General features: G+C 44.1%; 1 protein-coding gene across 1 annotated transcript in view; it reads right to left on the reverse strand.

Moving 5' to 3' along the window:
* Positions 1–14178, reverse strand: part of PKD1 (polycystin 1, transient receptor potential channel interacting) — a 288453-nt gene that overhangs the window by 174031 nt on the left and 100244 nt on the right. Inside the window, exons 4-5 of the mRNA XM_073636475.1 lie at positions 11626–12294; positions 9733–9913 (exon numbers count right to left, since the gene is read on the reverse strand). Coding sequence (XP_073492576.1) covers positions 9733–9913; positions 11626–12294 — 850 coding nt within the window. The remainder of the gene's footprint in view (positions 1–9732; positions 9914–11625; positions 12295–14178) is intronic.

Genomic DNA, 14178 nt, shown 5'->3' on the forward strand with positions numbered 1-14178 from the left:
TCGTCTCCCCCTCCTCTCTGCGGCGACGGCATTGTCACTGTGGGCGCCCGGCTGTGGCTTCCCAGTTGGGCACGCACTACGCATGCGCGCCGTGACTGGCCGGGCAATCATCTGGGACCTGTGACGTGTCCCAGATGATTACCGAGAGGGAGGGGGGAGAGGTGATCTCCGTTCCGGTGCTGCGGTGCGCCGGGAGGAAGTGGGAGCTGGAACCCTATAAAAAGAGGGTATCCGCTCCCCCCCCCAAAAAAAATGACATCACCTTCCCTTAAAGCCGAAGTTCCATTTTTGGGCGGAACTCCGCTTTAATGACGCGGCCTCGCAATGCAAAATTGCAGTTCAGAAATAAAAAAATTAAAAAAAAAAAGACAGACATCAGAAGGTGGCAGTAGCACCTCCTGAGCGCCTGTCAGTCACCACTATACCGCCCTCTGAAAAATAATCTACCGTGGATCACTTTGCAGAGGACAGTAAGCTTACCACCTATCTGAAACAACCCTTACTGTTAGCATGGTGCACTGTTCTCTATGGACTAGAAAAAACATTCCCCCATCACATTACAGAGAAGAGAGGTGGAGGTATATAGTAGTCCTTCCTAAGGTGAAAACACTGCTTACCCATACATACACTAAAGCAAGCGCGCGTTGTCACCCTAGGACAGTGGTCTCCAAACTGCAGCCCTTTGCTTGCCTTTATCCAGCCCTTGAGGCATTATTCCTGCCATTAACACCAACAATCGGGCACTATTCATTCCACTGACACCAACAATGGGGCATAATACCTTCCACTTACAGCAAAAATGGGGCACTATTAAACTGACACCAGCTATTTCTCCCCCTAATACCAAAGATTGGGCATCGTTTACTTCCACTGGCCACAGTCTGGCCCCCCTAAAGTCTGAAGGACAAAATCCATTTCAATTATTAATATGTTCTGAGCTGTGCAAGGAATGTGGAGCATCTGGTGAGGGTCTCAAACAAACACAGGGCAGAAAAACAAATTCAAAACATTGTCTCTGCTGGAAACTACACCCATGACTCTGGTGCTCCAAAGCAGGAGTGATAATCATTGACTCACCGCACTGTCTATAGCAGTGTTTCTCAAACTTTTTTTTTTCAAAGAACACCTGAAAAGATTTAACAATTTTTGTGGTGAAGAACTTATTTATTTTTACATATATGTTTAATATGAAATTTAAAGTGAAGGATGTGCCTGCTTTCGAGAGCAAATCAGATTGAAGCGATTGTAATCTTCTTTGTACTTTCGCTTGCTTCCTTGCTTTTCATTTTGCTTTTCATTTAACAGTTTCTCTTTCAGGGTTCCAGACTTGATTAGGCATCGCTAAACAATGAACAAACTTTATTTATAAGGATCAAAGTTGGAATGGAGTTGGTCAAAGATACTGGGCTTTCCGTAAGAAACAGAATTGACATGCATGTATAATGTATCAATGATTTGTGACTAGATTAGGACCACTTTGTCAAATATTAATTTAAATATTAATTATAAAATTAAATGTTTTAAATATAGATTTCAATAAAAGTTATGATAAGTTTTTTGTGGTGTTGGAAACACCTAAACTCAATCATTTAGAGGGGCGTCTATCCTATGAGTGCATCTGATTAGTAATTTTTATCTTTATTGAAGCAATTTATTGCACTAGATTGGTGAGCTCTCTGTTGGTTCTGATATTGTAGCATTAACAATACCCTTTCATAAGGAGAAGCATTCCTGTTGCCGGCTCTTTGACCCTATGGATCTGTACTGGAGGTTACATATAGTTACATAGTTACATAGTAGGTGAGGTTGAAAAAAGACACAAGTCCATCAAGTCCAACCTATGTGTGTAATTATGTGTCAGTATTACATTATATATCCCTGTATGTTGCGGTCATTCAGGTGCTTATCTAATAGTTTCTTGAAGCTATCAATGCTCCCCGCTGAGACCACCGCCTGTGGAAGGGAATTCCACATCCTTGCCGCTCTTACAGTAAAGAACCCTCTACGTAGTTTAAGGTTAAACTTCTTTTCTTCTAATTTTAATGAGTGGCCACGAGTCTTGTTAAACTCTCTTCTGCGAAAAAGTTTTATCGCTATTGTGGGGTCACCAGTACGGTATTTGTAAATTGAAATCATATCCCCTCTCAAGCGTCTCTTCTCCAGAGAAAATAAGTTCAGTGCTCGCAACCTTTCCTCATAACTAAGATCCTCCAGACCCTTTATTAGCTTTGTTGCCCTTCTTTGTACTCGCTCCATTTCCAGTACATCCTTCCTGAGGACTGGTGCCCAGAACTGGACAGCATACTCCAGGTGCGGCCGGACCAGAGTCTTGTAGAGCGGGAGAATTATCGTTTTATCTCTGGAGTTTATCCCCTTTTTAATGCATGCCAATATTCTGTTTGCTTTGTTAGCAGCAGCTTGGCATTGCATGCCATTGCTGAGCCTATCATCTACTAGGACCCCCAGGTCCTTTTCCATCCTAGATTCCCCCAGAGGTTCTCCCCCCAGTGTATAGATTGCATTCATATTTTTGCCACCCAAATGCATTATTTTACATTTTTCTACATTGAACCTCATTTGCCATGTAGTTGCCCACCCCATTAATTTGGTCAGGTCTTTTTGCAAGGTTTCCACATCCTGCAGAGAAGTTATTGCCCTGCTTAGCTTAGTATCGTCTGCAAATACAGAGATTGAACTGTTTATCCCATCCTCCAGATCGTTTATGAACAAATTAAATAGGAATGGTCCCAGCACAGAACCCTGGGGAACCCCACTACCCACCCCTGACCATTCCGAGTACTCCCCATTTATCACCACCCTCTGAACTCGCCCTTGTAGCCAGTTTTCAATCCATGTACTCACCCTATGGTCCATGCCAATGGACCTTATTTTGTACAGTAAACGTTTATGGGGAACTGTGTCAAATGCTTTTGCAAAATCCAGATACACCACGTCTACGGGCCTTCCTTTATCTAGATGGCAACTCACTTCCTCATAGAAGGTTAATAGATTGGTTTGGCAAGAACGATTCTTCATGAATCCATGCTGATTACTGCTAATGATACCGTTCTTATTACTAAAATCTTGTATATAGTCCCTTATCATCCCCTCCAAGAGTTTACATACTATTGATGTTAGGCTAACTGGTCTGTAATTCCCAGGGATGTATTTAGGCCCTTTTTAAATATTGGTGCTACATTGGCTTTTCTCCAATCAGCTGGTACCATTCCAGTCAGTAGACTATGTGTAAAAATTAGGAACAACGGTCTGGCAATCACTTGACTGAGTTCCCTAAGTACCCTAGGTGACGGCCCGACACTGGCGCTCAGTTCATGTATCTCCTGAGAGAGCTTAGGTGAGTTTCTTGTGTATTCACATCTGAGCGTTTTGGAGCTCGAAGCTCCAAAACATTCAGGGAGAAAAAAGAAAATCAATCAATCATTCTCTATGGAAATAGTTCACATCTCCACTACAAGCTGCCTGAAGCCAAACCCTTAAAGCTCAAATAAGTGTTGTAGCTACTTTTGTAGCTCAATACGAGCAGATTGGTGCTTTCTGAAGTGTTTTACTTTTCTCCACAGAAATGCATTGAAAAACGCCATTTGCCTGTTTTTTCCGTGTTTCGTCAAGGATTTATAGGAGCGTTCTGTGCTGGTTGTTAGGAGCTGGCACTCGCCGGTGTCCTAACAACCAGTGACTCATCTTTGCTGTCAGCAGAAGCAAGGATGAGTCATCAGTTGTTAAAGAGTCGGGACCCGGCGGCATCCAAACAATGATGACTCATGCCTGCTGTTAGTAGGGAATCCCTGTTGAAAAGAGAATGTAAACAAAAGAGCTGACACTGAAAAACAAAAAAAAACAAAAAAAAAAAACAGAGTGGAGTTCCCTCTTAAAATCCATACCGAACCCAAAGGGTCAGCAGGCATGAGTCATTGTTTGTTAGGACCCTGGCAGATGCTCGCTTGCAACTGGTTAGTAAACAAGCGGGTGCCAGCTCCTTAAAAAGTAAAAGCTCAAAAATGTTTTAAAAATGCTGTTTAAAAACATGCAAAAACACTCAAAAGCGCACATAAAAACATGCAAGAAAGCACCCCAAAAAAAAAAAAAAACGCTCAAAAACGTAATGCTCAGGTTTGAATGCAGAGGTAAAGTTGATCATTTTGCAGCACAGCCTTATGCCTTGTACAAACTTATGCCTTAGGTCAAACTTGTCTTGCATACACACGGTCGCACAAAGTTGTCGGAAAATCCAAATGTTGTGAACGCGGTGACGTACGACACGTACGTCGGGACTATAAATGGGGCAGTAGCCAATAGCTTTCGTCTCTTAATTTATTCTGAGCATGCGTGGCACTTTGTGTGTCAGATTTGTGTACATATGATCAGAATTTAACCGATCGGATTTTGTTGTTGGAAAATTTTATATCCTGCTCTCAAACTTTGTGTGTCGGAAATTCCGACGGAAAAAGTCAGATGGAGCCCACACACGGTCGGAATTTCCGACAACACAATCCGATCGCACTTTTTCCGTCTGAAAATTCGACCGTGTGTAAAGGGCATTACAATTTGCCAGAAAGGCAGTGCGACGCTCTCATTTCTAAAAGGAAATGAAATATGTACAGCGTAGCTAACTTCTGTCTCTGTATATATACTTTCCTGCTATCTGGCCATCTGCTTAGGATAGTGAGAACTAGCAGTCCAGCTCTTCAAGCAGTTGGCTTGGGGAAGAGGATCTTACTTCCAGGCTGCACATGTGTCTCTTCTCCCAGCATGCTCCGCTGCCAAGGACAGACCGGCTAAAACGAGTTGCCTTTGGGGCCTCGGAGAGGAGCTAGAAGAGGTCTGCACACAGCTGCTGTAGGGAGATGTGTATACAGGAGCCTGTGCCAGGAGCTGGCTGGCTGCTAGGGAGGAAATCGCACATTGCCTCCCGCTCTGGAGACTGAGCAAATAATCTGAAAAACCCAGGACTTCATCAAGCAAGAGGCCCAGAGCTGCACATTGCTATAGATGAACCTCCCACAGTACACTGCTGGAAAGAAGAAAGGACCTCTGGGCAAATGGCGTTTCTGGAGCATGTCCTGCACCGACGAAGCCTAGTAGGTTGAAGCAGCTCTATATATTGCCATACAGGCAGTGCTAATTCAGCAAAGACCATAATGTGTTAAAAGCACATTCTATCACATAAGAAACATTTTGAATCCAAATCCGAGGGAATAACACTTTAAATTTTACTGATTGGTGCATACCAATTAACAAAATGAGAGTCAAATAATAGTGCAAATGGTTCTCTAGCACAGTGATCAGGATATGGGAGTGCATGCTGGGATTGGAATTAAAGTACAGGCGGAAGACTGCGGTTATCTAAAAACGATTTAAATTATGTGACTAATGACATTAAAATCCTAAAACTGGATTTACTCTTACATGCTCTGTTTAATCACTAATCTGAATAATCAATTATGTGAGGTATGATCAAGCTTATGAGTTAAAGTTATTCCATAGCAGAAATATGTTGTAAAGAATGCAATTAAGGAAGTCAGACCATGCATCTGCTATACTTCTCTTACCAGCACTCCCTCCAATGCTCCTTCCTCCTCTACATATGACCTTCTCCCCTGTGGTCATCCTTTCCATTGATATGTTTTGCAGACTTGAGTCCATACAAGACAAGGAAGCATGTTACATGTGTGGCTGTAATGCAGTGGTCCCAACCTTTTTGGCACCAGGGACCGACTTTGATGTAGCCAGGGATCGGGGGGGCTGGTGGTCATCGAGTCGGTCCTTAGCCCCCCTTCACAGCACAACCCCTTCATATCAGTGTCCAAGTCTCTCTTTACATAACAGTTCCCCCTTTAAAGAAGTCCCACAGTGTCCTCATTTCCCCTTCACACCACATATCAAAGCTCCCCTTTACAGTGTAGCCCCCTTTACAGTCATGTAAAGGGGACTGCAATGTAAATGGGCACCATGATGTAGAGGGGATTGCACTGTAATGATTACAGTGCCCCTAGCAAACACAGTCCCCCCCGTCCCCCCCAATCACAGTCCCGCTTGCAGTCATGGCCCCCCTCTCCTATTTTACAACACAGTGCTCCTGCCAATCTCTGCCTCCTCTGCACAGTCTTACCTACGGCAGGGCAGAGGCAGTTTTATCAGTCTGTGTGAAGGAGGGCGGGAGCTGCTCAACTTATCATATTAACAAGCATGTGATTGTTAACAGGGTTAGCAGGGTCTAGCAGCCAATTGCTAGGTCCAAGCAATGTCACGTAGTGTCTGGTGACATCCATGCTTTCACAGGTTGGCAACACCAGTCTTTTCAATGATGATTAATCATCAGTCCTTAGGAAGGATGTCCTGGAACTGGAGAGAGCACAGAGAATGGCAACAAAGCCAATAAGGGGGCTGGAGGACATAAGTTATGAGGAATGACTACTAGACATTAAACTTATTCTCCTTGGAGAAGAGAGGCATAAGAAGGGATATGATGGCAATATACAAATATTTTTATGGTGATTCCAACATAGAAAGGGAGCTATTCAGTCTCAGGCTTCTTAACAGGACAAATTAAAGGGGTTGTAAAGGTTAGCGTTTTTTCTCCTATCCTTTCACCTCATCTTATGCATTAAGGTGAAAAAACATCTGACAATACCGCCCCCCCCCCCGCCCCCGTTTCACTTACCTGAGCCCCTAAACCTGCTGCGCTCGCCCCCCGATGTCCTCTTCGCCGCTCAGCGTGGCCGTTGATTGGCTAGAGTGGATGGATTATTGAAAGCAGCGCAGCCATTGGCTCGCACTGCTGTCAATCACATCCAATGACGCGGCGCGCCGGGGGGCGGGGCCGAGTGATGCAGTGTGCGGCTATAGCCGCTGGCTGCATCACGGGAGCACGCCCACAAGAACTAAACACCATGCGAGAGAGCTCACATGAAGGTGGTTAGTTCTTGTGGGGAGGAGCAGAGACAGCCGCCGAGGGACCCCAGAAGACCAGGTTCAGGGCCACTCTGTGCAAAACGAGCTGCACAGTGGAGGTAAGTATATGTTTGTCATTTAAGAAAAAAAAAATTCCTTTACAACCCCATTAACCTTGAACTGCGTAAGGGGTTCTTTACTGTCAGAGCAGTAAGAATGTAGAACTCCCTTCCACAGTGGGTGGTGTCTGCAGGGAGTATCGAAAATTAAAAAAAAAACTTCTAGATGGGCATCTTATACAATATATAAGGATATGGGAAATTGTATTAACATAAACACACCCACACAGGTTGAACTGTATGGACTGATGCCTTTATTCAACCTTACCAACTATGTAATTATGACTGTGGAGAAGCGGTAAGGTGGGTGGGGGCCCTTTGCAGCGACACTGTCACTTTGTCGTGTATAAGCAAGGTGACACGATCTCTTTAATAAATAAATTTTTAGGTCATTTTTGAAGTGTAGCATAAAATCCCAGACATCTCATATAAAAGTGGAACTCCCACCAAAACCTTTTTTGTTTTTTTAAAGCTGAACTCCAGGCACAAAAATGTTTATTTAAAAATATTCTCGATAGCCACAATGGATATAAATCCATTTTGTGTGCATCAAATGCCCTTGCAAACACAGATATCACCTTATAAAAGTATTATCTGTGCTGTACATAGTCTGTGCAGAGAGCAGAGCTTTGGGAGGGGGCCAGCAGCTCCACCCACTACAGACTGCCAGCAGGAAACTACAGGAGAGGGCGGAGACAAGATCAGTCACCCTACACAAGGAAAGAGCAAAAGCGACTTGGTCATTATTACAGAAAGCTCCTACAAGAAGCAAAGTTTCACACTGGATTACTGCATAGATCTGGAAAAAAATACACAAAGTACACCAAGATGCAAGTAAGAATGTACAGTACATGCCCTTTGTGTTTAGACAATATTTGTTTATCACAGAGTTCAGCTTTAAATTCTGGAAATTTAGTGGGGAAGGGTTAGAAAAATCTTGACCTTTGTTACCAGAACAGAAAGTAAAGGAAAATATCTCAAAGAGGTTTGCCTAAGCCATCAACTTTTGAAATTTCCCTAATTTCTGCTGCAGTGACAATTGTCACTGGAATGTTAAGTAAGGATGAATGTCCATGACGGAGGTTCTAACCCTTCCTTACTCTATTAAGGGTTAAAATAAAAGTGCTTGGACTGTATACTAACTTCAGAAAGCTGACTTTAGCTGGTGGCATGTCCAAGGAACACACAAGAACATGAATTCTCTTCACACTGTGGTTTGACATCTGTTATCGCAATTGCTGGCCAAGACTGAAAGTCTTTCATCATTCAGCAGCCCTGTCCTTTAGAGTATATATATTTATACGTTTCTTATAAAACATTTGTATAATTGTATGCACTACGCTCTCCTTCTTATTCCTTTTGTATAAATCTTCAAACACCAAACTTAAAAAAAAAAAAAAAACACTGAAGCTCCACAGGACAAAATTATATTTATAAAAAATAATGAAAAGAAAGAAGGTCAGAAAGAATTACAGAAATTGTAGTTTCCTTTTACACTGGTGGCCAGTGGTGAAGCGCCCCTTAATATTTGAAGGACAGTGGTAAGGTACTTCCTTACATTGGTGGTCAGTGGGAAAGGGCCAACTATTAATGGTGGTGAGTGGAAAGGGATCCCCGCCCCTTTTCATTGGTGGTCAGTGTAGAAATGCCCCAATACACTAGTGGTGAGGTGCCCCTTCTCCAGACATTGGTGGTCAGTGGGGAAGGGCCACCTGTTAATGGTGGAGAGTGGAAAAGGATCACCAGACATTGGTGGTCAGTGGACAAAGGCCCACTGGTAAAGTGGTATTAAAGGTTCACCTTTAAAAAAAACAAAAACAAAAAACAAACATGTTATACTTACCTGCTCTGTGTAATGGTTTTGAACAGAGTAGCCCTGATCATCATGTTCTTGGGTCCCCCGCTGGCGCTCCTTGCTCCTCCCCCTTGACCAGTGCCTCCAATAGCAAGCCACTTGCTATGGGGGCACTGGTGCATGCTCCCTCCCATGTCTTGCTCTATGCGTCCAAAAGACACATACAGCTGCGGCTCAGCCCCGCCCCCCCTCTTTGGCTCACTGACTGTGATTGACAACAAGCAGTGGGAGCCAATGAGGAGAGGGTGTCCTGGGACAGCCGAGGCTCTCGTGCACAATCGCTGGATCGAGAGGGGGCACAGGTGAGTATTGGGGAACTGTGGGGGGAACAGCACAAGGTTTTTTACCTTCATGCATACCACTTTAAGAAGGATCCCTTTGTGTACTCCAAGTACTCCTTTACAATGGAGATCAGTGGTGAAATGCTCCTTACATTGGAGGTCAGTGAAAAAAAAAAAAAGTGCACTTTAACATTCAGTGGGAAGAGTGTAAGAATGTCCCTTACACTGCTGATCAGTGGAAGAAGGGTCCCCTTACACTGATGGCCGGTTGGAAGAACATTCTTTAAACTGGTGGTCAGTGGAAAAAATGTCACTAAAATGAATTAAAACAGGTCCAAAGCCACTGGACTATGCCGACCGATGTTAGCACCAGAACTATGCAGGCACCATTAGGCGGGGGGGCCAGTCTGGCACTGCTCATGGAAACCCTAGCAATCTCTGGGGGAACATTGGTCAAGAAAAGTTTCTTTAAATGTATTATGCCTACCATAATGATAGCTGCGATGTGCAAGTTTTTGTCAGTGTGCTCTCCCCAAGTCCCAGCTCAAGAAACAATTTACAATACCTGGTAACATGAGCCTTCAAAAAACTCTGTAACTCGAAACTGCTGACCACTGCCATGTCACCATTCCCCCAGTCCTGGCAGGTCTTCTGGGCCTCGTACCACCCAGCCTTCTCTGATATTAGCTGGTAACAATGGTTATTGCCGGGGTACACGACACTTCCCGGGGGACAAGCAGGAGACACTTCAAGAGAAGAAAGGAGTCACCATGTTAATGGCCTACAATGACATTGAAAAGTTGCTTGTAACTACATCCACTCATTCCTCACTGGTTGCTCAGTTTATACCAGGACAGAAATTAGAGACAAGCATCAGGCCCCATCCACCAAACTCATTCACTTTTTACAAATTAAACATTGGCTAACTATGGTGTTCACTAATAAAGATCTGGCGTCTCAATAATCATTATTTGAGCACATTTGATGCAGCACACCTTGCCCCCCCCCCTAAGACTTATCTCAATTCTCTAGTTGCAGTTGAATAGTCTCAAAAGTCCTAATAGAAACACTTACATTTCTAGGGGGGAATAAGACCTCAAAAGTATCAAACACAAGGAAGACTGGTCACAAATCTGGTCCATGATGGCTTCCTGCTCCCTTGACACACTAAAACTTTAAAACCATCTTGCGGTGGTACATGGTCCTGTCTCGTTTGGCACACCTACACCCGTTTTCCTGGCACCTGTTTAGGTTTTGCCCCTTTCCAAGGGATTCATGGTATGTCTGGTTGCATCTGAAAATCCCCAGTCCTCACAAGGTCTTTAAATTGCCATTTGTATTACTGGCAGTGAAACTATAACTATAGCAAGAGCTTCAAAACAACAGTTTGTACCTTTTACAGAAGTCTACCGCTGCTTAGATTTCTTTGTTATCAACAAAATCTCACCAGCATTCTCTTGATATGCAAGAGAAACAGTCGGACCCCGTGGATGAAATATGTCCACCCCTCTATGCCCACGGCCAGTTTTGTGCTGCTATAGGCACTGAGGTCCCATGATATCAGCTAGGGCAGGGGTGTCAAACTCAATTTTATCGTGGGCCGCATCAGAATTATGATTGTCCTCAAAGGGGCCAGTTGTATCTGTAAGATTAGATGTCCAGCGCATCACCTCCCCTTACATTAAATGTCAAGGGCCCCCACCATCAGAAGTTGAGTCTCCTACTCTCCCTAAGATCACAGTTCACCCCTTTTCCTTATGCTGCTGCTGGGAAGAGGCTGGATGCATTGCTTGAAAGCAGAAAGTAGGGGTCTGGAGGAGGACCAGAGGAGGGCTAGTACTCTCCTGCAGCTGCAGGAGAGGTTTAAGGGCCACATGACATGGTCTGGAGGGCCGGATTCGGCTCGCGGGCCTTGTGTTTGACACCTGTGAGCTAGGGTGTCCCCAACATCTTCTTCCACCCTCTTCTTTTTTCCTTCCCTTCTTTACACCTTTTCCCCTCCTGTCCTCCCTGGCTCTCCTGCCATGGAGGCCACTTTTTTTGTACCTTGATTTTGCTTAAATATCTGCATGGGGTTACACTCTGTATCCTTTGAAAAAAGTTTTGTTTTTTTTTTTTGTTTTTTTAGGACAAGCTTTTGGGGTGTGCCCCCCCCCCCTTCTTCAATGTCCAAGCAGTACTAATGTACAATGTTTTCGCAGATTGTTAATAAGACATCTGAGAAAAGTAGGGAAAAAACACACACAGCAAAGGTAATTAAGCTTAAACATATGTGGTGCGGAAAACGCTGGGATCCCTGCACATTTCCCGAATCGCAATCTCACTGTGTTTGTGATCCACTGTGTGTGTCGATGCAAAGTTAATGACAGCCCAAAAGGATAGCAAACGCAGTGCGGTTTGCCCATCACATGATCAACTGAGAGGAAGTGACAGCCTGTAAAGCTCATTTAATCAGTACCTGCCAAGTCATCCTGTGATGTTACAATATATTGAACTTCCACATCTGTTCCTCCTCTAGTCATCACATGGACATCCACGGTTTCATTGGTCCTGACCAGGGATGGGCCCAGGAGCTTTACCTCTTCTGGAATGCCCACCACCCGGAGCTCTTCATGTAAGAGGAGATCTCTGCTGCCGAACCTCAGTTCCACCGTCACATTGTACACCCCTGGCTGGGCGTATCTGTGGGTGATGCTCACCTCATTGGTGTTGAATACCTGGCTAAGGTTGAATTCCTGGCTCCCCAAATTCCAGCGTAGATGACGGACAGGGATCTGAGACATGACCTGAAGGTGCACAGCTTCCCCGAGTCTGTACACATCACTGGAGGCATTCAGAGAGGTGAAAGACTCTGTCCTGAATACATCCTGGATAATGGTGAGACCACACCCAGACAGGAGGGATGGAGTGCCACAAACCTCCCGACACCGAAGAGAAGCATTAGAGGGCAAGATGTCACCACATAGGCAACCATGCTTGGAGTCTGGAGCCCAGTAGTTGTAGAGTTCGGCATAGCACTTGGCACTGCATGTCTCATTATTGGCATAAGTCAAGGCGCTGGGCACGAAAATCAACACAGATTCACTGTCAGTTGATGGACTGGGTGGACAGTAGATCCGATCAGATCCTAAAATATCAAAATATAAAAGAATATAAATGGTTTAACTGGAAAGATATATAAGTTACATTAAATAGACAGATAAGTGAATAAACATAGATCAAGATAGACGAATAGATTGATTGATCTCTGTGTCTTGTGCGGAACACTATAGCAAGATACTACACAAATGCAAAAATAGAAATTATTTTTCAATGTTTTCATAAAATGAAATCTGATTGTATGCTATCGGCAACATCTCCATCTTTTGTTCTCATATTCTTTAGAAAGGCTAGATTAAAAAATTATTTAGAATAGATAAATAGACAAAAACTACCTAGGCACATACAGTGCATCCGGAAAGTATTCACAGAGCAGTATTTTCCACATTTTGTTCTGTTACAGCCTTATTCCAAAATGGATTAAATTAATTATTTTCCCTACAATTCTACAAACAATACCCCATAATGACAACGTGAAAGAAGTTTGTTTGAAATCTTTCCAAATTTATTAAAAATAAAAAATGAAAAAAAACCCATGTACCTAAGTATTCACAGCTTTTGCTCAATACTTTGTTGAAGCACCTTTGGCACCAATTACAGCCTCAAGTCTTTTTGAGCAATTTCTCCCATTCTTCTTTGCAGGACCTCTCAAGCTCTATCAGGTTGGATGGGGATTATTGGTGCACAGACATTTTCAGATCTCTCCAGAGATGTTCAATCAGGTTCAGGTCTGGGCTTTGGCTGGGCCACTCATGGACATTCACAGAGTTGTCCAGTAGCCAGGCATGTCCTGGTCATTGGGACTACCTGGAGTTTCCCGGTGGGCCGATGGCTCAGTGGGCAGGTTTCAGTGACAGCTTGTCAAAGTAACTGCTGCGCGGTTCATGCAGCCATTAATTTGAGCACGACTGTACTGACTATAGGAGAAATAAAGTAGAACAGGTAATGGCTAGTGAAGGGTGGGGGAGTGAGCTTGGGTGGCATCGTGGTTGGCCGGCTGGGGGGGGCAGGTTTGTCCAGCCAGCCGGTATGGAAGAGACCTGTCATCCGCACTGCCCATCACCTCACTTCATAGTGTGCAACCTGGCTCAGCCTCAGCGCCGCTGCCTTGCTGAAAGGCAGCCAATGGCTGTGCAGCAATGCCAGTTTCTGAAATTCCAGACAATGAGGCTGTAGCAAAGTTCCTGCATGACATTAGCCCTCCCACTTCACGCAGTGATGTGAGAAGGAGAAAAATACAGAGAATACGTGAAATAATAACAGGGTGGGGGAGTGAGGAGTTATGTCGCGTACACACGAGCGGACTTTTCAGCATCAAAGGTCTGACGGTCTTTCCGACGGACTTTCGACGGACTTTCGAACGACCGGACCTGCCCACACACGAACAGACTAAAGTCAGTTTGAAAGTCCGTTAGTTTGAACGTGATGACGTACGAAGGGACTAGAAAAAGGAAGTTGATAGCCAGTAGCTGCCCTTGCGTCCTTTTTTGTCCGTCGGACTAGCATACAGACGAACAGATTTTTTGACCGGACTCGAGTCCGTCGGAAAGATTTGAAACATGCTCCAAATCTAAAGTCCGTCTGATTTTTCGACAGAAAAAGTCAGCTGAAGCCCACACACGGTTGAATTGTCCGACGGATTTGTTCCGTCGGACCAGTCCGGTCGAAAAGTCCGGTTGTGTGTACACGGCTTTAGAGTATATTTTCAGTTAACACATTTTCATACAGAAAAATAAATGTTGTAAAACTTGAAGAACAGATGATTTTGGACCTTTTTGGATGGTTAGTCATTTATACTGCCTTGTTAATTCGCATTGTATGTTAGAGTGGATTTTTCCCTGTCTTTTTAGGTTTGTGATTCCCACAAGTTGATGATTGAACAGTTTCTTGTTAATTATATATTCAAAAATAA

The sequence above is a fragment of the Aquarana catesbeiana genome, linkage group LG06 (assembly GCF_042186555.1).
Source record: "Aquarana catesbeiana isolate 2022-GZ linkage group LG06, ASM4218655v1, whole genome shotgun sequence".
Classification (NCBI taxonomy): Eukaryota; Metazoa; Chordata; class Amphibia; order Anura; family Ranidae; genus Aquarana; species Aquarana catesbeiana.